The sequence below is a fragment of the Papilio polytes genome, unplaced genomic scaffold (genome assembly GCF_000836215.1).
Source record: "Papilio polytes unplaced genomic scaffold, Ppol_1.0 DF824303.1, whole genome shotgun sequence".
NCBI classification, from domain to species: domain Eukaryota; kingdom Metazoa; phylum Arthropoda; class Insecta; order Lepidoptera; family Papilionidae; genus Papilio; species Papilio polytes.
Window position 1 is genome coordinate 1,215,282 of NW_013524901.1, and position 27,895 is coordinate 1,243,176.

Here is a 27,895-nt window from a genome sequence, read left to right on the forward strand (position 1 = left end):
AATATAGTATACTCAATAATAAAATTACTCTTTAATTTTAAAGGTGGTTTATATGCTTACTTGTCCAGTATCTGCAGCGCGCCGTTGCGCACTTTGTCCTCTTGTCCGTCGACGGAGCCAAACTCATCGGTGTTGTCCAGCACGTAGAGCGGCAGCACGTGCAGCTGCTCGTGCTCGGCGCGTGCCGGCCCGCGGTGCCGCGCCAGCGTCACCACTGCCGTGCAACCGTTGTGCATGTTGTGCAGGTCGCGGTGCGCGTGCGCGCAAAAGTCTATGCAAGCTGTCACGCCTGAAGACAAGGCATTAATAACGTTAGATTATTAAAATGGGTAAGAAGATATAACCAAACTTAGTAATATCTTTCAATATAATCTTGTACAAAACGATACAATACAAACCAGAAAATGGTCGTCCAGGCTTAAATCCCAATCGGCAGTCGGAAGCTTCTTTTTCAAACTGGCACTGATTCTCGAAGGACTTGGGAGCGAGGTTCATGTAGAGTGGACTCAGTAGAGTTGCGAGAACATTCATCCTCTCCTCTATCTCCGCCTCCTCAGTTTTTACGGACAGACGAAATTTGCGCACGGTTTTGGATCTTGCGTATTTGCATCCGTTGTAGTACATAGACCATGAACAACCGAAACTATATGACGCGCCGCATGTCTCTGGATCCAGCCCTGGAAAACGTTGTGTAAGATAAGTAAATACACAATTTTTTTCCTATTTAATTCCTAACCTATTTAGCTACAGTTTTTTTATCGATGATAAAGACGTAGGAAAATAATTTCATCTAATTTAGTTACCTTGACAAGCGCAGGTTCTATTTTCATTTGTGGCGCAGCGCCGTGTGGTGGGCAAGCCGTACCGGTTGAGTTTGTGTGAGAGGAGTGTATAGTCAAGGTCGGCCTCTGACTGCGGGATGCCGTCCCACGCAACCAGACACACTACGATCCACGCCGAGGTGCACTTATGCCCGTTACGACACTTCACTACAACCAGGACTTTTTCCGTGTAGTTGGCACGTCTGATTATCTGTGGAATGAATATCTAGGTTATGTTTATTTTAGTATTACATATTTAAACTAAAGAATGTTTCTATTGTTACAATTTCAGATTGTAATTATAAAGATACGGAAAGTTACTTATGGAAACATTTGATTTGATGTTTAATTTTTCTTATTACGAAATAATAAAAATCCAAATTTTTGGGATCCATACACTCACCCACTTTGCCATCGGGCATCCTTGAGCCGTTTTGCCCTCTTTGCCAGTGTAACATATCTTTTCTATCCTCAATTCTTTTCCTGATAGCCCTGTTCGCGTTTCTAGCTCTTTTCTTAATTCCGCTAAGCTAGAGGCTGCTCCTGAAATGAAAAATGTAATTCATGAATGTATTTATAAAAATAAATTTCTTCATCAACGACACCTACATGTAACATAATTTTCAAAGAATCAAATGAAATAAAAAAAAACATCTCTTACCTAAATGAGTGTAATAGCTGCCTGGTTCTGGAGGATTTTTATCAGCCGGGAAGCAGTTACAATCCGGAACCTCAGTCCTTGAACTATTTCTTAGTTTTTCCAAGTTCTCGAGATATTCTTTAGAATAATTAAATTGATTTTCTTTAGGCTTATTGTTGTTATCCGGTATGGGTGTACCGGGCTTAGAAGAGTTCTTGGAATCAGATTTTTCCGTTGAATCGGGATCGTCTTCTAGAATTTCATCTTTAGTTTGTAAACCCGGACAAGCTCCATCTCTTAAATGCTCAGGAGGAGGTTTCCTGGTGGACCCTTGGCGGCAGCAAGAGTATCCAACTTCGTTCCTTATCGCCACCGGTCCTCCATCCCCAGAAAACATATAAGGCTCGTTTTTGGGAGGTCCATAATTTATGTTTTTGTATATTTTATGACCGGGGGGTGAATGCTCTGATTTTATTTGCTCGATGTAAAATGGTGGTTTGGGCTCAATAGGTGTGGATCTTCCAGAATTACCTCGACTGTCAGAAGTTTTATGAGTCTTTTGTTCGAAATTCTTGTTATATCTTTGAAAACCTATATTTTCTTGGACGCGAGGACTTTGAGCAAAACTTTCATGAGTTTCTTGTCTACGTTCAAATCCAAAGTTTTGGAAATTTTGATATGTTTGTTGTTTAGGGCCAAAATTTTCTTGTTTTATGGTAGATATTGGCGGCAGTACAGTATTGGCTTTAGCCAAAGTACCATTAGCGAACTCTCTGTAAGCATTATTTAACGTTGCCTCATTTGGCTTTTTGCAGGCATTTTGACAGGAAGTTCTTATTGTCTCGGGTTTTACTCTTTCTCCTTTCTTATACTGATAATTATCAGGGAATTCTAACTTTGGGATTAAAGGCGCATTAGGATGCCTAAATTTTGCGTCATAGGCTTCTCTCTCAAAATGCTTATTTTGTGCGCTTATGTCCCGAGCTAAGTTTTGTTGATTCATTTCAGAAACTGGTCCTATTAGCATTTTTGATTGGAAATCTTTACTGTCTTGTTGCGAATAACTTAAATTATCACTACCGAAAACTTCCGGAAATTTTTGGGAATCGACTGTGGGTGTAAGATTCGAGTATGCATTATATTGACCTCTCATGTCGGAATAAGAGGGCAGTTTTTGTGTTTTCGACGCATTAACAGATGAAAAGTTTTTGTCATAACTCCGCGGGACATCCGTCCCGCCCTCCCATACTTGGTGGCCACCACCTCCGAACTCGCTCACATTATAAGTGTGAGCTCCGTGGGAATAATTACCAGCTGCAGAATAAGCCTGCTCGCCTATGCGGTAATTATCTCGGAGATGGTGGCTATACGATAAAAAATGACCGGTAGTATTTTTATCGTCATTGGTGGAAATACCACCTTTCCTGTCGTCAAGCCCTCGAGGTGGGCCTTCGCCAGGATCGCCTTTGTCCGGTGGTGTATTAGTACCATCCCGGGTATGGCTCTGTTTATTCAAAATCATAGTTTTCAGTCTCGAGTTCAAGTTTACCCTGTCTGACTGCGAAAACATTTGTTGTTCAGATTCATCTTGACGCGATTGCAATTGTTGATTCTGAATTTGCTGATTTTGATGATTTTGCATTTGGATTTGATTTTGTAGTTGTTGCTGTTGATTTTGTTGATGGTGATTTAATTGTTGGTTCATCTGTTGATTCTGCATTTGTTGTTGGTTTTGCATCTGTTGTTGATTCTGTATTTGTTGCTGGTTCTGCATTTGTTGCTGATTCTGAATCTGTTGCTGATTTTGCATTTGTTGCTGATTTTGCATTTGCTGCTGATTCTGCATTTGCTGCTGACTTTGCATTTGCTGCTGGTTCTGAAGTTGCTGCTGGTTTTGAATTTGTTGCTGATTTTGTATTTGTTGTTGATTCTGAATTTGATGTTGGTTCTGCATTTGCTGGTTTTGAATTCTTTGGTTATGCTGCCACTGACGTTGTTGCCAGTCATTTTGGTTTTGTGCTTGGTTGTTTTCCCTGTACTGTCCGCTGTTGTAGGCGCCCGAATACCCGCTACAGTCGAGTGAAGCTCGCGGACCGTTGCTCCCCTGCAGGTATCCAGGCTCGGCGTTTCCCGAATGCTGACCATTCGTTCCACTTTGATCTTGTCTGTCTCCATCATTGTTAGAATCTCCCGTTGTGCCATCAGCACTGTTATAGTCCTCCGCGTGTTCTGTTGCGTACTCTGTGCGTTCATAATTCGGTTGACTCACAGTATAAACGGATGCTGCCGTTGTCGGAACTGAGTTTTGGTATGAAACGGCTGAGGCAGGTCTTGAATCACTACCACTAGTGACACCAGGAGTGGCAGCTTGGGCGTACTGCTGCTGGTATTCCGTCGTATAATGTGGAGCTCGCGGCGAGGGCACAGGCGTATACGCTCCACGATTCGATGGCGGTCTTTGTGCAGGCACAGCCTGAACTCCGGCTTGATAATAGGTGTTGTTAGCTACATCGAAAGTAGTCGCAACATTCTGGACGGTGTATGTAGTGTTTGCTTGATAGTGGGGTGACGTAGCATAAGGTGTGTGAGCGCCTTGGTAATCTAACGTCGTTTGGCCTGTCTGGGTAGGAATTTGTTGAATGAATTGATTTTGCCAACCTGCAAACAAGATAATAAAACATTATTTTTAATTAGCATTTTTTTGGTTGCTGTAAATTTCTATAAAAACGAAGAATATTATGTTATACCTTGTGATGGATCTGTTTGCCACGTTGTTGGGAATCTGTTGGGATCCCCGGCGTAAAATGGCATCGGAGCCTGAAACGATAACAAAACAAACTATAAACAATTAAGATTCGGATTTTATGTAGGTAAGTGTATTCTTATATTAGTTTTCTAAGTTAAACTCTAAATTGTATGACTAATGCGACCTCTATTGAGCCATTAAAATAGTTAAACAAGTCGTAACACTTCAATGTCGGTCGTAAAATAATTAGTAGGTGTTAACTCTGAGAGTGACGATGTTTTGTTATCTAGAAGTCATTCTCCGCAACGTGGCTGCGAGCGGAGTTATCGCGTTGCCCGAGGTCGGTAACGTAGTATATAGTTATAAATATTGTTTTCCATGGCAGATAATATCCATTTTCCGCTCGAAAAAAAACGCCAAAAATAACTCTTTGGTAACATTCTTAAAAACTACGAAACCGAGCTTCAATGTTAGGTGTAAATACTTTAATTAAAATATTTTCAAGGTTACTTAATTCAATACCGCATCTTTCCGCATTGTTGCCTTTGAATTTTATTTATTAAATTCAGTTTATCTGAAAAATTCAACATTCTTTTAACATTCTGAAGGTCTCGCTGTTCAAATTAATACCTGCTTATGAAACTTAAAAGAGTGTTTTCAAAGACGATGTAATTAAAAATAAACTCTCAACAAATATGAGGGTTTCAAGTTTCGACCTAAAAAGCAGGTATGAGTTTTTTTTTATATTTATTCAAGGGATGAAAAATTAAAATGTGAAGTTTACGTGTGTGGCATAAAATGCTATAAGAGAAAACTTCGACTTCCGAAATTAAGTTTCAATTGAAACTTTAAACATAATCCCAATACCGACATTTGAGGGTTCTAAAATTAATTTATAATAATAAGTTGAGAAGTTAAAAAACCTTATCTGTCATGTTTAATGCTAGTACAATGCATTACAAGTGGAAAAGGTGTTTAAAAGCTTTAAATATTTATTTTCTTTTCACATTAGAAGGCGTTTTCATTGAAACATTTTAAGGATTTAATTTTAATTTGTGCGTGAAACGAGACATTACAGCTCCGGTGAAATTTCATTAGGAGCGACGCGAGCTTGTAATTAAAACTTATACACATCTCGTAAATTACTTTATTATTTATCTACGTGTACTTAATTACAAATGTTTTGTTTATCGGGTGTTTTGTTACAAATGTTTACAATATACGTCCGTATCAAGCAACGACTTTTTCCTCTTGAATGCCAAAAATATCTAATCGATTCTTAAATTTGATAACAATTACTCATTAATCATAAAGTTTAATTTTTGCTTTCCCTTTTTTGTATTTATTTCCTTAAATTTATTGTTAGGAAAAGGAAGTAATCAGATAAGATCTTTATACGAATTAAATCTTTAGTCTTTTAAGCCTTTGGGATAATAAACATGTATAAATTTAAATTTATTTGTAGGTAATGTTTCGCAAAATGAAATAAATGGGTCGTAGCGACAATCAGGGAACTATAAATTCTTAAAGCGAAGCGGGAATGGCCCAAGTTGGACGTTGCAGCAAAAAAACTAGGAAACTTCGTTCATTCTGTGTGACCAACATTAATTACTTTAGCATTTTGTTAAAACCTAATGTAAACATTTTAGTTTTTACAATATAGGGCGGAATACATGATCTAATTCACCATAGAATCCCAGGTAATATATTTGAAGAGATTAAGAGCCTAATATTAGTGTTAAGTTAATTGATAAGGCCATGCTTACTTAAACTCCTACTTACATTATTTTTTTGACATCTGTCAGATTGTCAGCGTCATTCATGTGTTTTAGCAAAGTTGGTTGCAAAATAAATTCGTTTCATTGTTTGACTGTGAGAGTCGTAAAAAAATATTTATTTCAGTGAAAATTTAGGAAAGATACATTTTAAAATGACCTTTATTAAAAGTGATATAGGTATAATTTTGTTAACAACAATACGCTATAATTTGTAAGGAAACAAATTACGCGGCATCAAAGTTGATTCCGCTAAGAAACAAACACAATTAAACGGAGAAAACTCCATTATAATTATGAAAACCGTCTCTTGACGATATTTTATTCTGCAACAACGTAATATGGTAAGATAAATAAATTTAACAAGTTCAGAGTAGACGTCGCGTTTTATTTATCTACGAGAATTTAATTATCAATTCAATTAACTTGCCGTCTATTGAGAAAGCTGTAAACTTAATTGCTTTAGGATTGAAACGTGTGTTAGAAATGTAACATTTTAACATAAGTAAATTACAATAATGTTAGTAATGATTATTAATATTATGCGAGTGACAATTAGCGCCGGGAGATAAAAAAAAAAACCAAAGCCTAAAAGCTGGTTTCGGGTTTACATTTAATGTAGTTCCTTATCAGATTGAAGCAAAAACAAAACATGTTTTTATTAAAATGTTTTATTTTTAGACATCTTTGTAAATTGTATTCTTTATCTTAATGTATCTACAATCGAAAAATTAGCAAACTTTTAAGAACAGTAAGAGAGGGCGCCTTTGATTAAACTCTCGCACAACGGTTGTGCGATTGTCAATTGTTTCGCAGCCAAAACAACTGTCAAGTTACAAACTAAAAACCTTCATTTACACTTATAGAAATAAAAGCAAGACTAAGTTGTGCGATAATTTAGTTTCAGGTGTTTTCAACTCGATTTATGTTTTGAAAACTCTTATAAAGAACTCGCACGAAATGACTCACTACAAAACAGTACATAACGTGGACAATGGTTACCTCAGTCGGGACCTTTGGGTTATCGTACAATAAATTATTACATCCGTTCATAAACATCTGCAAATGATTTGTTACATCAACGCACTTGAAGGATACCACGAATGGCAACATTGTATCATTTAGCAAAACGCTTTCAATGTAAATTTAAGCAGGCATTTTTAAAGAATTTTCTTTCTTAATTTACCTAATAAAATTTATAAGCTTTGTTTCGTAATTTAACTAGCAAAGTAATAAAAACAATAAACATAAATTAAACGGTAACAAGGGGCCTTAAACGGATTAAGTTCCTTACGAGATAATCCTTTATTCTTATTAACCTTCTTATTCCGCGCTAATCGGTTAATCTTTTAATTATTCTTTGAGTAATTACATCAAAGTGAATTGTTTGGTTAGGTTTAAGTAAATAGTTAATAATTTCTAAGTTTATATAAATGAATAAAACTTCACAATTGTCTTGTATTATTGATCAAACTAAACTAAAATATTTTTAAACCGATATAATTAGATGTTTTGGTCGTGTCCGGGACACTGCCACGGCCATATTATAGATTCGTAACGTATCATGGCTATATTATTATTAATGTTTTTGAGTAAAGTGGTGGTCAAAATCGACTATAGATTGCTTGTCACTAATTTTGTAGGAAGATAACAGAGATCAAATGTATGGAGTTGACGACTTACCATTGGCTGGCTGGGATGGTCTTGCTTCATGGCGGGTGTTGCTGCGGGAGCGGGGCTGGGCGCGGCAGGCGCGTGCGGCGCGGGCGATGGGGATGCAGCCGCCGGCACGCCGGGGCTGAGGCCGGGCACACCAGGCACCGGGACCACGCCGCCTCCCAGAGGCTTGCGACCTCGGTAGCTCTGCAACAAGCAATGTCTCATGTTAAATGCTCTATGACAAAGGGAACTGTCACATTGAATTTGTGATAATATAATGAAATTTTTCGCCATCCAGATTAGGAACGCTCTAATTCGGATTTTTTTTATCTTCAATTAGTGCATAATAGTAGACGTTTTTCCGCGAATCTGTTCTATGTCTAATAAACGTAAACATATGCATATAATCAACTGTCGTGTAACAAGGTTAAAAACTAAAAATTAAACATGGCCGCCATGTATGTTACAAATTAAAGACCTCCCAAGGGCACCGCCAAGGTTCTTCACCGGGAAGCGCGCTGTAATCGTCATGCGTGCAGTAAACACGGATAGTGATTTGAATACATAGCGTACATATTATATTATGTATTTAAATAAATATACATAATATATTTGATAAGATGGTATAGTTTTGTTTCTATTTCACTAATATTTAATTTAAGTATTTCTATGAACATTTATATAAGCGACAGTTTTAGTAACCATTAAACGACTTAGAGGGAATTAAGAAAATTAGGAGACCAGTATGAAATGAGCCTTGTTCGCGTCTCCTATAATTATGAAATTGATAATAGAAATTTCGAAATTGCGTGTCTTGTAATGTTTGTTACAGGAAATGCATCTTAGTAAGTGTTATTTATGTTTAAAATAAGACCTTTTATAAGAAAATTACAAGAAAGTATTGCTTCTAAGTAACGATTACTTGGACATAGGTTTAAATAATGTTATTTTAACATAAAAGTAGAAACTTAATTTCGACAAACCAGTAATTTTTCTTAGAGATAATTAAAATACTGTAAGGTAATAATTTTATGTTATTGGTTTCTCAGGTAACTTTCCTATAATCCATTTATAAAACTATTATGAGTACAAATTGCGTGCGTAACTTAATATTTGTATTATTGCGGGTACGCAGCTGCGAGATAAATATTTGCTGCTTCAACGATTTCCAATACGCATTCTGTTTCTTCATTGTTGTTAAATATACATCGTGAATGGTAGCTTTTTATAGTTGAAAACTGAGGTATTTTTAATGTACTTTGGAGATCCATTTTTTGTATTTATTATATTAAAGAGATAACAACCATAATTTGTAATAATATCAAGCCATTGATTATAATAATAACTCGATTATTGAAACCAAATTTTGTCTAAAAATACAGTATTTTATCTTATTTTTAACATTGGATCAAACAAGACACTTTTGTTCTAAGACTTTATAACGTTGTCAAATAATACAATTTACACTTAGCAATATATAGAAAGTTTATACAAAACTGAACTAGATTCAGCGGCGACTTTCTTATTGCAATATTTTAATTGGATGTATAAAACATCTCAAGGAGGGTACACACTCCCACGCGTTCACTTAAAACAATAAGTCAAAATTCAGGCCTCTACAAAGGTCGTCCATTAATCGTAAACAAAAGAGCTATTGTGCCGCTCTAACTTGGCTGTTGTGTACACACGCCTTTGTCCAACTTCGTACAACCGCTCCTACATTTAATTTTTATTGTCTAAAGATAATTTGTATAGAATGTATGATGAATGTCCTAATTAAATATTTAAAAGGAATGTAAATTCAGTATTTTAATAAGAAACAAAGAATTGAGGGAGAATGCAAGAAAATTATAGAGCAATGAATTCACATTACTACATTATAATTCGCATAATATAAGAAGCATACAAAAATATAGTCTAATAGTACCGGATAAAGAACAATCGCATTTATCAGTGTTATCTAGTTTGACGTCACAGGTCCAGTTTATTCTGGACGGGTGTTCAAACGTAGTTTATCGGTATTTCTAGTATAAACTATACAAACAAGCGTCAAGGTGGACGTAAATTTGCGTCATAGTCAAGGGAATTTTTACGTTACTATCTAATTACCTATTCTTATTGAAATTTTGATTTACATTTGAAATCTTATAAGATCGGATGGAATATTAAAATCGACCGGAATTAAAAATTAAATTTATATACCTTTGAAATTAAATTGGAGCTGAAATAATAATTTGGTTTTTATGCAAATAAATTCATCCATTTCGACCTTCCGAAAGTCCGCAACCATTCTAAATTAACCTTTACGTTTCCTTTCGAATAGCAATAGATATGAATCTCCATCAGAATATATAATTAGGTATTGTTTATAATGGCATCGCACTCGGCGCAAGGTCACCGTATCTTTGATCTTTCTGGCTCAAAATCAAAACGTATAAATCGTTAATTTTGTGTGACTTACGAATTAATTTGGTGCAAGATCTGCAAGTCTCGTTGTTTGCTTTCGCTTATGATATGTAGCCGGCGTATTTCAATTTGATTTACGTTAGCTCGTATTGTTTGTCGAAGTTTACATTATAATGTGCTATAAAAGCTGTGGCTTTACGAGAAATGTTGGCACGTTTAATACAGATTATCTGAGGGTGTAATGCCAATATTTGCGTTACGGTTGCGATAAAGTATTTGTAACGTCGGTTCATCGACAATTTTTTGTACTTTACGCTAGGTAGGGACGCCGCAAAAATCTGTTTTTTTTCGATTACGTTACGAAAACTTTTTACCGAATATTCACAATAAGCCCTCTTAGAGACAAAGGTTCGAAGTTCGAAGATTGATAGTACTAATCTTAACGGGCCAAAAATCATCTTAGCTATTGTTCCTAATAGTTCTTAAAAATGTTTGATGTGTGTTTTGGAGTAATTAATGTATAATTTACTTTCATAAAATTGTAGTTGAACCATACTAACAAATTTTAATAATACACTAACATTAAAATCAAGTTGCAGGCTACGTTAATGCCAGTCTCACACGATAGGTATTTATTGTTCGTCGGGAATACACGTACTTTAAAATAAAACAGTGAATAAACAAATGTATAATGATGGAGAGAAATGTTGCCACATAAATAATGAGCCCGCTTGTGTCTAGCAGAAATTATAGTTTTTTAAACTTCATAAATCTTAGATACAATGCAGACTGTTTTATACATTTTGACATTATACGATTAATATCAGTATTTTAAAAGAAAAAAGTGTTTTACGGTTACGTATTAATAGGATAGAAATACCAGTAATAAGTTTTTGAATTTTATGCTCAAAGTAAAAAAAAAAACATTTTTTTACTACGTCCGATAACAACTCATGTTCTAAATATAAACACTGTAAAATTGAAATTAAAAGCAAGCAAACAAACATATAATTCTGCATTGATTTATTAAAAAAAAAACGAAGAAAACAATTTGACTCTACTTTTCAAATATCCTTTACACCGAAGCTAGGTTAGTACGATATTATTATAGCAAAAGATTCCAACACACGGATTGATTTGATAATATTTAAATAATTTCCTGTTACCGCGACGAAAGAATGCTAACAAATCCATCAAGTTTTTACAAATAACCTATTAGATTCATACAGATTATGTTCTTTTTGATATACAAACTCATGATTCGTTACGAAATAATATAACTAATATTATAAATGCAAAAGCTTAGATGGATGGATGTTTGCATTGATTTACGAAATAGATGCACAGACCTGGCTGATTTTCCATAGATGTAGAACATAGTATGGAAGAACACATAGGCTACTAATTTAGTTTTTTTAATTCCACGCGAACTGATTCGCGACAACTAGTTTAAAAAATAAATACTTTAGCTACAGCTACAGATACAGCTATGTTTTAACTCTTTTATATATGGCTAGTATTAGGGAGTTTCATTTTATAAAGAGATCTGATAGAGTTTTACTCCGATGCATTTCTAAACCAATGAACTTTATTTAATATACTTTGATATATTCTGAGAACAACAGATAAGAGCTATAAAAATTCTACAACAGTAACACCAAAAGGCTTTCAATTTTTGTTCTCTATGTCGCTTTTATTATTTTATTGTATTGACTGATATGTGACTATTCTTGAAATGAATTTGGTCATCTATACTGTTATAATAAAGCGTAAACACACACTTCTTTGTTGCCTAAGATGTCAGCTATTACACCATATTTTTGAATAGTTCTTTTTTTAATAAACAGGCCTGCAATTACGTCACGCTTCAGGCTATATATTTTCACGCCATTAAGTTTAGGGGGTAAATATTTTGGATAAAAACCCTAATGTGGGAAAGAGACCATAAGTTGCTGCACACATCAAGGAAGCAAGACATTTGCAATTGATAATATGACACTTGTAAACAACGAAATAAAATTTTCATAATTTTATGCGGATGAAGTCGCACGGGAATAGTTAGTTGTCATAAAATTATAATTGTGACTTCGATCGTTTTGTTGATTGACTATTGGCCAGTTCAGTTGTTTACGATGGAAATGATTCACAGACATTTAAAGGTACGATGTGTTCTAATTAGATAAGGTTTATCGGGCGTCATGCGACGGGTTGCTTGTCTAAAATAATTAATTACCCACCATGGTGCGGCCCCGTTAAATGGGACACGATAAATTTAACTTCAAGGATATTTTTCACGTTACATGACGGTGAATTTCGGGCGAAGAATAGACCCAATGACCGTGACGAAGCAGGATAGGAAAGGTGTAGAATAACCAAATGTTTTATAGTTTTGTAGTTAAAGTGCTTAAACATCAATTGTGTTTAATAGATATCGTTTTACCATAATCATTCTTTACGTAAAAAAACTGACTTGCATGTTTTTAATCAGTAGATATTTGTACGATTCTTTTGACATTTCTAGGAACTTCAAAGACTTTTACCTACAAAGCTATACATACTCTTTTGGTGAAAATTAATACTTCAATTGTGTAATCATATAAATGATATTAAAAAATACGTCCTTTTTGTTACTAAAACAAAAGAATCTCAAACATTTTTTTAACACAAATAGCGTTGATTTACGTAATGTAACAATAAAACTGGAGGTACATGTAACATTGTCTTGGTTAGCAATATTTTTGGCGAAATTGTGAACGCGGCAATAAACGGGCGTCGTTACAAAAATATTATTCGTTTTTCCGCGAGCCCGATTTAAAATGGTCGGGAAACGCTGATTTCGCGGGAAAATTTATGGTTTCAGTAGCTTTTGTTTTGTTTAAAAATTTTATTTTTCTACTTTTATGTAAACAGTAGTCCAATATCGTATAAACAAACGTAACACACAGGGTTTTAAATAAATACTTTAAAAACGTGCGAAATATTTGAAACTTTATTTTCTTGTACCAATGTGGGTTATATTCATAAATTAATTGATTAAAAATTAACTGTTAATTCTTAAGTTTTTTATTTACTGTAATGCTATACATATTAAATTACAAAACAGCTACGTAATGCTCACCTTATGAATGAACTTGTAAAATTATACGAACAGTAGTAAGTCTGCGGAGAGCTGCCGACTCTATCTGTGGCAGCGTGGATACGTCGCGTTACACAACTCATCTCGCTTGGCCAAGGAACGTTTAGTTACGGCGAACAAATGTTCGTGAAGAATCGCTACTTTTAGTTTGAAAGTTTGCTGGCTTATTGCTGGTTATTTTATTACGAGAGCCTACGGAAAAGTGACTATTAAGATTTGTAAGCTTTTAAAATGTTTGCATAAAAGTTAAATACTTGTGTTTACGTGTTATTCATTTTTGTTTACTTTGAAAAAACACGATTACATTGATCATATTACAACATACATTTTGCATTCTTTTCTTTCTTTTACTGTACTCGTCGACTCTGCATTATGTGCGACATTTTGCTGTAATAAAATTTTGTGTGATAATGACTAGCATTTAAAGGATGCCTTACATTTTCTTATTATACTTTAAATCAATTAAATATTTCTTAATGTCGACTACCAATAAGTTCTGCCAAACGTTGCAAAAACACCTTTATGTGTTCGCTTTCCGAACATGAAAATGTTCGATCGTTCGCATTGACTAAACGAGCTTACGCACACATGTGTGTCACAAATATGTTACAGAAGTGTGCGTTGCCGGATTACTACAGTATAGGCATGGAGTAAAACACGTGTTGAGCCACGTTGGCCCGTGATATTCCTGCACTAGGCGGGAGTACTTTCTTGTACAAGACACGGACTGTTTAAATGTATTTGTTACTACGCGGATCTTTACCGCGTAGTAACAAATACATTTGTTTATCCTAACCTTGATCATATGCCCTTGTTACTTAAAGGGGATCCAAACCGTATACCGTAACTAACTTAACTATTACGATTTTACATAAAACCTTCATGGTTTTAAAACTTTTTTCCGTTTCAACTATTGTACTGGCCAGTTGTAAATAATATTAAAATAACATGTGTTACAGGCAGTCCCTGTTTCTCTATAAAATAAAATGTTGACTGCGGTAAGTTTTAACGTTATTTTTCCGAGATGTGAATGCAAGCTTTGAGTAAATTTTGCGGAAAAATTCACACATATTAAAACCTAAGCTTGCTCGGTGTCAGAAAAAAATCTGTCATATCAAAAAATCTATTTTAATTTAGGTATCACATTTACTATAATATAAAAAGATTGTAATCGTGTTTTTTTATTAACAATCGTTAAACATAAAACAACGTAATATTAAAAGTTTTATTACATGTTGGCTAGGGAAATACCGAGAACTGAAATTAGTCAGTTTAAATGAAATCTGTCTAATATCAGATTAAAAACAAACAATACATTGTTATAATAATAGCATAAAACGTAACAGGAAAACGATTTGAACGCGGCCTTGTTTACAATTGCGAGGGAAAATGAAATTACAATCTATACTTACAAATTATAACGTGATAAGGAAAGTACGTACAGTATATTATTCAAAGTATATAGTTTATGTAATAACTGGCTTTCGCTCGCGACTTTATCGAAATTAAAAAAAAATAACTAAAGTAGGCTATGTGTTTTTCCAGATCGCTCTTCAACTATGCAACATAACATTGAGATCCGTTAAGCTGTTTAGACGATAAACTAACAGACATCCATCCATCTGAAGTTTCCCATAAATAATATGAGTAAGATTAGGCTACTGTATTATATAATTATTACTACTGTATTTTTTGTAACAGCAGGTGAGTAAATAAAACTCTTATTAACCAACTTTTTGAATGTACGTTTGTTTAAATTTTATTATTGTTCAAAATATTGCGTAAAATTTTAGGTTATATTTGGAACAATATTGGTGGTGGATGAATGGTAGTTAAAATTGTAAATATGAAATAAACCAAATAATATTTGAATCCGGATAAAAATTGTTACAACTTTTATTTTTTATCGATGGACTATTTAAGTATTTCTATACGAGTACACCTAATAGTGGAAATGTTAGTGTATGAATCATAAATAAACGCGTCACCTCGTTCTGCGCAATAATTTTTAACTGTACTCGTTCACATTTCGCATTGTCCGTGACTCACATTGTTATAGCAATAGGAAATAAAATTAGCTCTCAGTATAGACATATTATGGTAATTGGCACTAGACAATTATTCGGAATATTACAACCTGAATGTAATCAAAACAAATTGAACAAACAAGAGTTAATCTGCTTGTCTAATTAATTAAGCATCAATGTCAATTGACTAATACCCGGTTTCCCAGCTACTTATAACCATACGTTAGTTTTTTTTTATATAAAATAAGGTGGCAAACGAGCAAGCGGCCGCCTGAAACCGCCAAAATGGCGAAGCGACCGCTGCCCATAGACATCCGCAATTGCAGATGCGTTGCCTACCCTTATACGACGGAGGAGGAGACGCACATAAAGAGGATATTTCCCCTTCCTGTGCATCTCCTCCGCCGTCAAATCCACTTCCTCTTCCCAACCTCTTCTTATAAGAAAAGGGTGGTAAAGAGAAAGGTACTTAAATTAGGCCTCCGGCACCACACTCATCAGACGAAACACGGAATTGCTCCCATTTCACGCCTGTCTTCTGTGTGATCGTGGTATTACACCGGGCGTGCCGGCCCTGCAGTGCTAAGATGTTAAAGCGGGCACTACCACTGTCAAACTGTTAGTGTTTTTAGTTCTATAACTTCATAAAATGCGTTTCCGAACTGCGTAACTTAAGTTTTACGTCTTGAAATTTATTTTAACTTAATAATGAATAACTAGGTAGTTTTAAAATAAATTGAAACTTCAGCAACCCAGCGTAAATAATTAATTGATTATTTTCATGATTTGTATGTGGGCTGTGGTAACTGTTTATTCTTTAGTATAAGCCCTAACAAATTACTCCTTACGTTAACAGTAGTATAGAAATTTGTATGCGATGTGACCATCAAAATAGTTTAACGGTAGTTTAAACTATGTTATCGGAAAGTTAAACAACGAACAAGGTTGGTGTATTGTTGTTGATTGTACCTCACAACCTTCCTAGTTTAAATCTATTGTGCACAGGAATTGATTGCATCCGGTCTGCCTGTTCTCTAATCGAGATCTTTGAGATGGAATCGATTTATAATCGATTTAGGTTTTTATTTAATTTTTTAATTAAATTTATTAAAGAATGCGATCATACTTTTAAATTAAAATGTAACTTCTAAATATCAACAATGAAAGTGTTAGAAATATACATTTCTATTAGTAATGCTCTTTAAAAAATCTTTTACACCATTACAAATTACAAAACAACACCATACATCATTAGAAATTTAAATGCAAATTGAGGTGATACAAAGGTAAAAGGCGATATATTTAGGATTTAATTAACTACCAACAAAATAACAAACCTAACTTACGTGGTTTAAGAGCTCAAAAGTGTTTTTGACCAGTAAGCTTTGTTTATTGTTATAATTTAGCATTGTTATAACAACATTTATAACAATCACTTCAACTTTTGTCACATCATATAGAGTTTCGAAAGAGCTAATAAAAATTGCATCTATTTTAGCTCTGATTGTGAATGTCATCGTAACCTTAGCGAACACGCAATGACAAGTTGTAATGACATGTTGCACAGATGTGACAAGTCATTGATCGGTTAACACAAATGTGCAAACATTTTTATTGCACTTATTTTTGGCAGTTATTTTAATGGCTCTCAAATGTTTCTAACCCGAAATAATCCAACGACGTTCACAGTTATATTTTACTTAACCTTTTTCAGATTTTAAAGTATTTTTTTTCTAAAAATTTGCATTTCAATATAGGAGGGTATTACAAACAGGTTAATTCTCTAGTTGCACCTAAGGGGCGCTGTAACCGCTTAAGTTTCGCAAACTTTGCGTCGGGACGTATCGATTTAAAGGGGAAGTATTGATGTTCGTACTTGCACAACTTGAAACATAATGAGTATAGACAACTTATTATGTTTTGGAAATAATTTTAAATACTATTATGTCCATATTACTTATCTACATGTTAGGATAAAATTACTAGTTAAAAAGAGTGTGTCACATAATCAAATAGTTAAACATATTAAAGGAAAACGCTTGGAACTTCTCGTTCATCTTACTTCATACTAATAATTATAAATGCGAAAGTTTAGATGGATGGATGGATGAATGTTTGTTGGAGTATGTTGCCTATACGGTTGTTAGAGTTTGTTGCCTAAACGGCTTAATGGATTTCGATGAAATTTGGTATAGTCATAGAGGATAGTTTGTAAAGACACATAGGCTACTCACTTTGGTTATTTTTTAATTCCAACCGGACGGAGACGAGGGCGAAAGCTACAATCAAATAAGGTTATAACGTCCAAAAACAACCTTAAAATACGTTGTATGTTATTTAAATTGTTAATTATCTAGTACATTCTATTGTTATGTTATCGTCCGGTAACAATAGTAGCGATGTTTATTAAATAACATTTGGTTACAGTGGCAACTGCTAATAATTCGCTCCAATATTTCTAAAACATCCTCCATCGATATCCAAACATTGTGCGTCATTTCAAATAATATTTGAGTAGATAAATAATAGATATATGTACGTGTAATAATTCCTCGAAATAGCCTATTTCAAACTTTTAATGCTGGTTTACTGAAGTTTCTATTTATGTTGTCATTACCTAGTGATTCGTAATTGGTAGGTTAAAATAAATTTCAAAGGAACAAAACTCAAGTTGTGTAAAAAACAGTAACTAATGATTAAACGTAACTAGGAAACTGGCTGTAAATATTGTGTCATGTATTTACAACTCGCATCATAGCCTTTTTGTTAGTATTTAAAGTACGCGTAAAGCTCCCAAGCTTTTATAGAGCTAAACTCGAAAGCTCTACAAAATGAAGCAAATCTACATTCTCTGTTTGAAGTACAAATTATTATTTGTCAAAGTTTTTCTCACAATTATTAACTGTTTCTGTCAATTATGAAATAGGCATTGTTTCACAGCTCGTTTGTTTCTTTTCACGAACTCGTCAAAAACATTTGTGAGAAAAGATCAATGATTCAATAGTTCCTAATGTCGTTTCAAGATGTAAATAGCGTATTCCTGTCTTCTTAAATCAGTAATGTCTTTTAATATTTACCATAGTTATGGTCATAATTGTATTCAGTAGTCAATTCCGGAACCTTCTGGCTCTATCGAGTCATGTCGCTTGCAGAACAGTAATAGTAGGACGTCTAATGTCAATGCCTAATTTTTAAAAGGTCATTAAACTTGCCAAAAACAATAACCGTGTAAAGACACTATACATCTAGCATTGTTATGCGTATCTTAATATGGTGGGGTAACTGGTGAGCGCCTTGTTTAGAGAGAGACGTGTAGATAAGGAGGGAGAGTGCGACGCGCTGCGCCCGCGCACAGTGCGGCAACGTCGCACTAAATGTTTTGTAAATAGATGTCGATTGTTGTGGCAGGGTTGCAAGATTAACCGAAAATATTGTGAGAAGAGGTCAATTGCATGTCGATTTATGAGATGTTATGGTGGCATTTTGTAATTAAATCAGCAAAAAGACTTTTGGATTACAAACTATACGCCTGCCTGATGTCGTAAATCTTTTATGGACTTCCATAACGAGTAATTAAGGAAAATCCCGTGAAAATTAATATGTAGTAGTCAACCAAAAAATGTATGCCATAATTTTACATGTTATGTTATTTAAAAGTGCACATAAGTTGATTCCTGCTATATGATGTATGTTTTATCAATAGTATGCCTGAAATAGACGTCTTGGCAACCCTTTAATGTAAACGCGACAGCTCTATGCGTTGGATAGAGAAAGAAATGGTGTCAAAAACACAACAAAAATGGACTTTACGCAGTTGAATTATGGAATAGTGATTATTATATACAGTTATGAGTCGGTCGGGTATAGCCGTAGCCCGTTGTACAAAGTTTTTATCACATTTTGGTTCGGTTTGTAGAATTAATTATTATATGTGCAAATATTAACAAGTATTTAAAATCATACATAGGAGATTTTGAAGTTATTTTTTTTTATTTATAGTTAATTGATTTAATTTCTAGTTTCTTAATTAAAAAAATTGTATGTAACTTAATAAAGATATCTAGACATTCGTTTATCGATTGATTTTAACGAAAAACAGTCGATAGAACTACGCGTCTTGATACGTGTTTATTCCTAAAATAGTTTCTTTATTTGAGCTGTTGCCAACGTTTGATTTCAATTCGATTTTTAGGTTTTTTTTATGCAAACTGCGTTTTTGTTACACCAATAATCACTTGTAGTCACGTTGTTTGAGAGTAAAAACTATGTCGGCTAAATAAACAAACTACTAAAATATGTCATTTAAAACGACATTTATAAAAAAAGACGCGTGAGTTAAAAGTAATTACAAAAGAGAAAGGTTTGTTAAAATTCCTCAAACTTAGTGGAATTTTAATTAATCAAGTAAAATCAGGTACGGTCCAGCGAGTACAAGGACTTACGATCTTCGCATCGTAAACTGCGATACATTTAAATCGAGGCAATCCATACACACCTCACTATTTGACACATGCATGCATGAAAGAAGTAATATTTAATTTCTAACAAGAATAATGACTATGGGGTAACAATTGTTCCGATTCTACATGGAGTGGGGACAAGGCTTGAGATAATGATATAACTTTTTGTTTTAGGTCAACAACAACATAAAAATTGACAGCACTAGAGGAAACATAAGCACTGACACATTTTAAATTCCCTGTACCAATTTTACTAATATTATAAATGCGAAAGTTTATAAGATTTCCTAGCCTAAACGGGTGACCAGATCTCGATGCAAATGCCATACGTAGAGGTTAGTCTGGAAGAACACGTAGGCTACTAACTTTAGTTTTTTATTTCCACGCGGACGGAGTCGCGGGCAAAAGCTAGTTTTATATAAAGTACAAGGTCCTGACAGCCCCCTTTCCTAATCCGTTACTAGTGGACAAAACATCCTCTATAATTAATTAATTCCGTCATTGTTTTAATAAATTTGTCATAATGACTGTTTATGTTGGCGAGTGCCGGCGAAATTTTAATAAATAAACTGAAAGGCGGAGCGGGGTGGCATCGAAATACAGCCGGGGTCGACGACCCATCGACCGCCCCCCCACCCTATAGCCTCCATCGCCCCCCTTTTCCCCCACGGCGCTGCTCCCTCGTATCGAACCTTCGCGGATGTGATGTGTCTTATACATTGTAAAATAGACAAGTATATTGAAATATTAAAGAACAACGATAAGGTCAAAGAGCTCACAAGAAAACTGCTAAGGAAAAGACAAAACGCTCGTTGAATTACAACATTCGAAATTCGAATTTCAAGAATTTTGCAAATTCGAATTCATATGTTAAAAAATTAGAAGCTAAAATGCAATGAAGTAAGCGTCGTGTAGAATCCCTTCCGGTCATCATTTTTTAAGACTAAATTAGTCTAATATTTGTCCACCAAAAAATAAACAGTAGAGTCCTTTTCAGTGACATCAACGAAAGCAATATTTTGTAATCGTAATTCATTAAAGCCTTTCCCGACGTTGCATAAGCGATGCAAGACTATTCAAAAAAAATCTTTACGGCTTCTTCATCATAGACATATTATGTCTATTCGATGTTTTGAGTTGTCCACTTACCGTTATATGTAACGTTGTTACCTGCGACTACAAAATTGATATCTATGATAAATCATATAAAAGATAAAAAGCAAACGGAACATTAAACATGCGCTGAACTGAATTGTAATCATCAAACGGTTGGTTAATATTTTTTCAAGCACTCGTACGACTTCCCTTGTTAGTTCGTTAGTTAGCTAGGGTTGAAATCTTGTTAGCTAATTTTGACCCAGTTCCATAGTTGCTTTGCTTGAAATTCTGCTTAATTTTCATTAAACATTTGTTTTTTTTAATACTTTCAATATTCAAATAATAAGAAGTTTATTTTAGTTCCAATTTTATGAAACTTTCAATGAAATAACGTTACAAAAGATTACTAAAAAGGTTTAAATACAAGGTATAATTACACAAGTCAGGCGTAAAAACTGTAGTGAAGTTAAAATACTTGTATTAAAAATGATATTTTTACTAAAACTTGAAGATGTTTAAAAAGTCAACTCTATTCAGTCAAGAGAAAGCAGTCTTGTAGTGAGGCGCCCGTTTTGTTATTGCTTGTTATACAAAATAACTATTGTATAATCAAGATTACTATTTGTGCTAGAAATAACCAATAAATAATAGATACAGTGATAACAGTGCTGTTTTTATACCTTTTACAAGTGTAGTTCGACAAAATTATTTGACCCAATGGTTATAAGTCATAAGTCAAATTAAAATTGCCACAAGATTCTTGTCAGACTGTCTATTGACAGCTACGGTCGTATCATCTTGTGATATTTTCTGTGCTTTTGTTAATAATTAATATTATTATTACTAGTAGTTCTACTACAATTAATAATTCAGTTAATAAAACTAAATACAAAACAGCATTTAGGTAAAGAATTGCAAGGTTATATTAAAAAAAGCAAAATAAAGACTAGGCTAGGCTTTTTGAAAGGCAGTGAAGTCAATTTCATTAAGTCATCGATAATATGAAATGTAACAAATGGTGCAAAAAGTGCAAATGAAATAAAAAATAAAGATGCTACGTTAGACAAGGATGCATGACAATATTTACCTTGATGTCTTGCAAGACCTGTAAACAATTAGAAACATATTAGTGGTTTTGTACAATAACGCTTACAATGGAATATTCACACAGACAAATCCATTGTTACAAGTCAATGCTGCTATTTAGGTCAAGTTTTAAGGTTACTACTTAAAATTTGACAAACTTGTAAAGGTCACGCAGATCATTTTATCAGAGACGTCAAACACACTAAAACATATTTCTAAAAATCTTCATTAAACGTCGAAAACTCAATGCTGTAATTTTAAAAATAAAAAATTGCTTAAACCGGAATATACGTTGTTATTAATATTATTGTTTATATAAAACAACTAAATAGTAATTTAATAAAATTAAACTAAAAGTTAAAACATTGCTGAAGCAATTTAAACAATTAGTGAGGTAGAAATCTCGGCGATCATTGCCTTGGTGTACAGTTTCAATGTAATAGAAACCTTATCTCTATAACCATAGAGTTAAAATTACCCAGCCCACTCTGTAACCCGGTTTCTTTTGACATTTAGAAACTTTTTCGAACAAAGCATAATATGCAAAGTGAAAATATCTAAAGTTCAAAAGAATAACAAATAGATCGATGGTATAGTTAAATGCTTCGTCTTTTGTGTCAGAGGAGTTGGATTTACTGTACAACTTTTTTAAATCACACTTAAATATAAGAAACTAAGGGCCTGTTCCACTGGCTGATAGAGGCTTAAATAGCTGAAAAATAACGTCACTGTCAGATAAGGTAACATCCGATATTTCCATCACATATTTCACACGTTGGATTGTTATCAGACAATGTACAATTTGATGGGACACGGAAACATAAAGATGTAGAGTAGAGTAGTTAGAGTAGACGCTATGTTTTCTAAACAAATTTCTAAACAGCTGAATATTATCACAGAAATAACGTCCATTGTCAAGCTTAACTTTCTAAAATTCGACATAACTTGTTACTTGCACGTCATTTAAAACTTTGCCTGAGTTCATCAGTTGCCGTCATTTTATCACTTGGGTTCAAACGTTGTTTGGGAACTCATTTATTCATGCTACTTTACAAGGTTGGGAAAATACGATACTTGCCGGTATTTTATTAAAGAAGCTTTTTAAGTTACATAATTAACTTTTTGTATAAAAATAAGTTTTACTTTGTATTTAAAGCCAGGTTAAATCATGAATTTTGAAAGAAAATAATTATAATATCGTTGCGATGTAAAGTAACCGTTTTTATCGATGTGTAACATTTTATGTTGTTTTTTTTGTGTCACATTTGATAACGAAATATTAAAGAATTTAGCTGTAATATTTTCGAAACAAAGTTTCAATGGTTTCGCATATTTTTGTGTAACCAAGTATGAATATAAAATTTAAGGATGAAATGAAGTAGAGTCATCGTATGTCATTGAAAATAACAAAATGTCTAAAAGCTTTTATACGACAAATCATCAAACAATAGTTCAGTCGATAAAGCTCCGTCAACCGACAAGCTTCGACAGTTTATTTGACGGATAGTCACCCGTCGGCATCCGGATGAGCGACCCGACATATCCGGATATAAAAGAGGGTTAGGGGTGTATGAGTGTCATAGGTCGAGAGTCACAAGTGAGGAAAGAACCATTTGTCTATGCCAGATAAATCGGTTTTCTCATAGACACAGATATTAATAGATTCTATGGGAAGCGTTGAAACGTATGAATGCGAATTTTTAAACACCTTTAGCCTTCTTGTTGCCAGTGATGTGAAAAATAACGATAGGCATTGGGATTGTGAAGATGTCTGTCAAGCCTAAAGGGTCAAGGGTCATCGCTCCCGCCCGGGTTAAGTGACCCGGACTTTGCCGCCAAGTTAAGAAATCTTATCCGACCTTAGAGTAATCGCTTGTTACGTGTAGGGCAGGTCAGTTACGATCTAACAAAAAGCGATTTCATAAAACTAAATAGTTGTTATTTCGTTTTAGTATAAAATAATTTCTTTATTTGTTACAAGAAGTTAAACTAATTGAAACATATTACTAGTAAGCTTTTATCGGATTTGCTTGCGGAAATTTAAAAAGCTGTTAAAATAATAAAATCTTTGAAGTCAATTCACAAGCAAAGGCATTTCACAAGCCGACATGTAGTCGAGGGCGTGTGACAGGCGTACAGCGCGCGCCCTGTCGGGGATATCGACAAAACACGTGTCGCTATGAGCCGGCAGCCGGCAGCCGGGCGGGCGGCGTGCCACCACTATCAAAGCTGTTTATCACCGTTTACTCTGATCGCATATCAAAACGAAGACACATCGCTTCTAGATGCGCCATGTTCTAGAATTAGCTTCAACTAAATAAGCACACAATTGTAATAAAGTGCATTCTAGTATTTCAAAAGTTACTCGTGCATTATTTGTTTTGTTCCTAACATCAATTATCAAGTAAAGTATTTACTTATGATCATTACTGTACTAGTTTATGTTAGATTTGGTATTTCATTATTTGTAATTGAGACGTGTTCGTAATCAAAATCTTAACACATGTTCGGTAATAGTAGAAATTACATTTATAAATTATGTGCCACATCTATTCAGTTTACATCGGAGGTCGTCTGGCGCGCGTCTGCGGCTCCCTGCGGCCGGATATGTTTCACCCGGCTTTGGCCCGGGCTGCGGCTTCTTTGAAAGCACGTGCGCTTCCGAAAGGGCAAGTTCACGCATTTCTATTTCTTTATCCGTGTTTACCGTGTTACGGTCATGGTAGAGCACGAATCTAGGTTGTTTATTTCGCATTCCATGAATTACAAATTGCATTTTTTCAACAGAATTGTTGTTGTTTTCAAGGTCTAAACAGATAGACATCTAGACTCATCTGCTCGTTTCATATGAACTTCTTTCGCGGGTGTGTGCATACGATTATGTAATGTATGACATAATTAGTTAAAAGTTGACCATTACGTCTATTTTTTAACTCTATTATGACCTCATTGAAAAAATAAAGAGTACAATCAACTGCGGCTGGCTTGAGTAAGGTCTGGTGACAAAGTGATCCCCTGTCGAGTGCGATTTGCCGCCGCAACGCCGAGTAAGCGGCTCGCTGCGGGTGTAGGGTGACAATAGTTAAGTAATTCCTAGGAAAGAAGTTCTAGGTAGTTTCTTAATTGCAATGGTAACAGATATTTTAATTCAATCAAGGTATAATACGAAAATTCTTGAACCGATGACTTAAGACTGGCTGGAACTGGAGCATGTCTTTTATAAAGAATATAACTGCACACGATTTGTGGCTACTAAGGAAATTAACTATCTCTGCATATCTAATAAGCACATGTAGGTAGATTTTAATTTAGTTAAAGAGAAGTTCTTTAACATTTTTCAATTTAACGTAGTCCTGCAAAATATTAGTGAGTTGGTGAACGTAGCGTGGCGGCCCAAGTTCAAGGCTAACCGGAGTGCGGAATCTTGCGCGCGGTCCCGGGGGCTCGGGAAATGTGAGCTGCCCATGAATAGGCTGCCACTTCGGTGTTCTGACTTGTTTGTAAACAAACTTTGGGTCAAGCATTTGATTTGGAACAAGCGAGTTCATTGACATATTGTTAAAACTTGTTACTAGAGAAACAACATTTTTAAGACTCAACACACAAATGCATGCCAAGGACTGCAATTAAATTTGGTCATCATCTTAAAATTTGTGAGCATAGACAATACTTTTCGATGCGACGGATATGATTATTCCAATTAAAAACATTTTTCATATTAAATAAGCACCATTACGTCCCTGGATATCCATAGTTGACTAGAAATATGGTTTTACGGTAACGTATTTTTCATTTTGACATTGACATTATTAAGGTAGCGTGCAAATAGAGCAAAAGAGCTTTTTGCACGTACACGGCCATCAGTTAGTCGTGTTCTAGTATTTTTTTAAGCCACAAATATATACAGCAGTTATCCCTTCGTGAGTAGTTGCGCGTAACAGGAGCAGGTAGAATGGTTAATTGCATTTGATATGACTCGTAAAGTCAATTACGGGCACCGTGAAAACGGACAGAATTAAAATTTACGTCGCGACGTAAAAGCTCCGCAGTCATAATGGCGGCGGCTGCTTTACGTCTGCACACCACACCACTAAATATATCGTTTTTTTACTCATATGAAGTCGAGTAATTTAAAAATACTGTCATATTTTGAGACATAAATTCTCTTTTGATTCATTAATTGCAGTTTTTATAACATGAATGCTTTTCTTGTTAAAGGATAAAATTTTCGTATCCTAAACGGATAATATACTAAGAATTTGGAAGCCATAATCATTATAATTAACAAGACAATATAGAAATACATCATACAATCCTTTCTTATGAAATTACAACATTTTAGAGAGGTTCTTTTTAAGGTAAATGCAGTATTTTAATTTAATTACAAAACTTGTATCGAGAAATTAATTAAATTCGTGCATCATCCGGCTCTGTTTTGTTTTACCCCTATCAGTTTGTTCAAATAGGTGAGAATGCAACACAGGTAGGGGTATAATTTCGTCGGTCCGGGAGTAACTTTCAATTGGCATGCGTTCATTGATTTTCACTTTTTTCCGCCGTCGGCCGCCGGCATCCAGTAGTCGGGACAGACGGACGGCTTTCATTAACGGGTTTTGATTAAAAATGTCTAGATGCAAAATGTACATATATACTACAATATTCGTTATTGTGCATCAAACGGAATGAAAAAATACAAAGGAAACTTACAATCTGATCATTTTTTTTAAATAACTGCCAGTTCTTTAACATTTACTTAAAAAGCTCCTCGGTGTTAACTCTATTAACTTATTCTACACTGAGAAGATCCCTCCGAATACTGCGGCAGTAAATTACAGTAAGTGTTGGAGATTACATGTCTCCCGTAAACAGTGGAAATTTCATAGAGATCGATACAAACTTTCGCATTTATAATATTATTAAGAAAAAGAAATTGCTTTGTCATTCCTTCGTCACAATTTACCAAATCATATATTATCGAATATTCATATTGTTAAGTACATAATGAATGCCGCTGTCACAAATTGAATATTTGTAAATCGTAATACAATGCTTACATTAAACAATTTCATTAACAATCTATTATTTACTTTGTAGTTAGTGTCAATTAACTAATGTATAAATATTTATGTTATAATCAATACACGATACTGTAGGAAATTATTGAATTTATGAGATAATAAAGATTTGAGAGTCATTTTAGATTCTGTGACGCCGAAGTTTATTCATTTACGAGAAATAAAATGTTTCTAGATAAAACGATTAACATCGGTTACAAAAAGGCGAGACAAAATGGCTTCTAAATATGAAGGTTACCACGTGTTAATTCTGTTAAAATTTGAGGTTAGTCCTTAAAACTTTTCAATTGTTTTCGCTCGCAGGAAAGCGTGACAAACACGTGTATTTATTTACAATTGTATCAAACGGCAACGCACTCGATCGCCGCTCTCAATGGATCGGGGCCGTGGCGAGAGTGACCTAAATTTTTATTCAACACGCCACGCACATTATGTAGGTAGGAATGTCGTCACAATCCGACAACATGGCCGCCCCCGCTTTACCTACTCATATATTTTTTGGCGCGAAACGCGAATGTAAAGGTAAAAGAAGCGGGAAAGTATACTCTTTTCCGCTTTTACCTCCATTGTTAAATTATTTTTTGAAAGAAAGTTATTACATGCGCCAAAAACTTACACTTGAAGTTGTTTCTTTTGCTACAGAGTAATTTTACGGATTGTTGAGTTTACTGAAAATATAAAATGAAGTTTTAAAATTATAACAATTGTTTCTTTTTGTACCTTTAATATTATAAAAAAACGAAGTCTGTTTAATGGAATGCAGTTGTCACCCAAAAACGACATCCATATACTATTCAGGGTAAAAAGTCCAAAAGCAGGACAAAGATAAGCGTTATCTGTGGTCGCGCCAATCTCAATATACTATGTTATGTAAACTTTACATCACGATAAGGACAGATAAGAAAAACTGAATCACACCCTATTAGATGTAAAATTTAATCTGTGGCAACATTTTTCTATATTTTC

The 27,895-nt window shown here is 34.4% G+C and overlaps 1 protein-coding gene across 6 annotated transcripts in view; it reads right to left on the minus strand.

The window, feature by feature from the left end:
* The window catches only part of LOC106101320, a 96,580-nt gene that overhangs the window by 4,276 nt on the left and 64,409 nt on the right, over positions 1–27,895 (minus strand). For 3 of the 6 annotated variants that reach the window (XM_013280510.1, XM_013280529.1, XM_013280503.1), the window contains 8 exons: positions 21,856–21,873; positions 7,666–7,845; positions 4,209–4,278; positions 1,483–4,119; positions 1,225–1,364; positions 804–1,032; positions 399–677; positions 61–289 (listed from right to left, as the gene is read on the minus strand). In XM_013280510.1, the coding sequence (XP_013135964.1) occupies positions 61–289; positions 399–677; positions 804–1,032; positions 1,225–1,364; positions 1,483–4,119; positions 4,209–4,278; positions 7,666–7,845; positions 21,856–21,873 (3,782 nt within the window). The remainder of the gene's footprint in view (positions 1–60; positions 290–398; positions 678–803; positions 1,033–1,224; positions 1,365–1,482; positions 4,120–4,208; positions 4,279–7,665; positions 7,846–21,855; positions 21,874–27,895) is intronic. The other 3 variants (XM_013280522.1, XM_013280535.1, XM_013280516.1) reach the window with 1 other exon arrangement.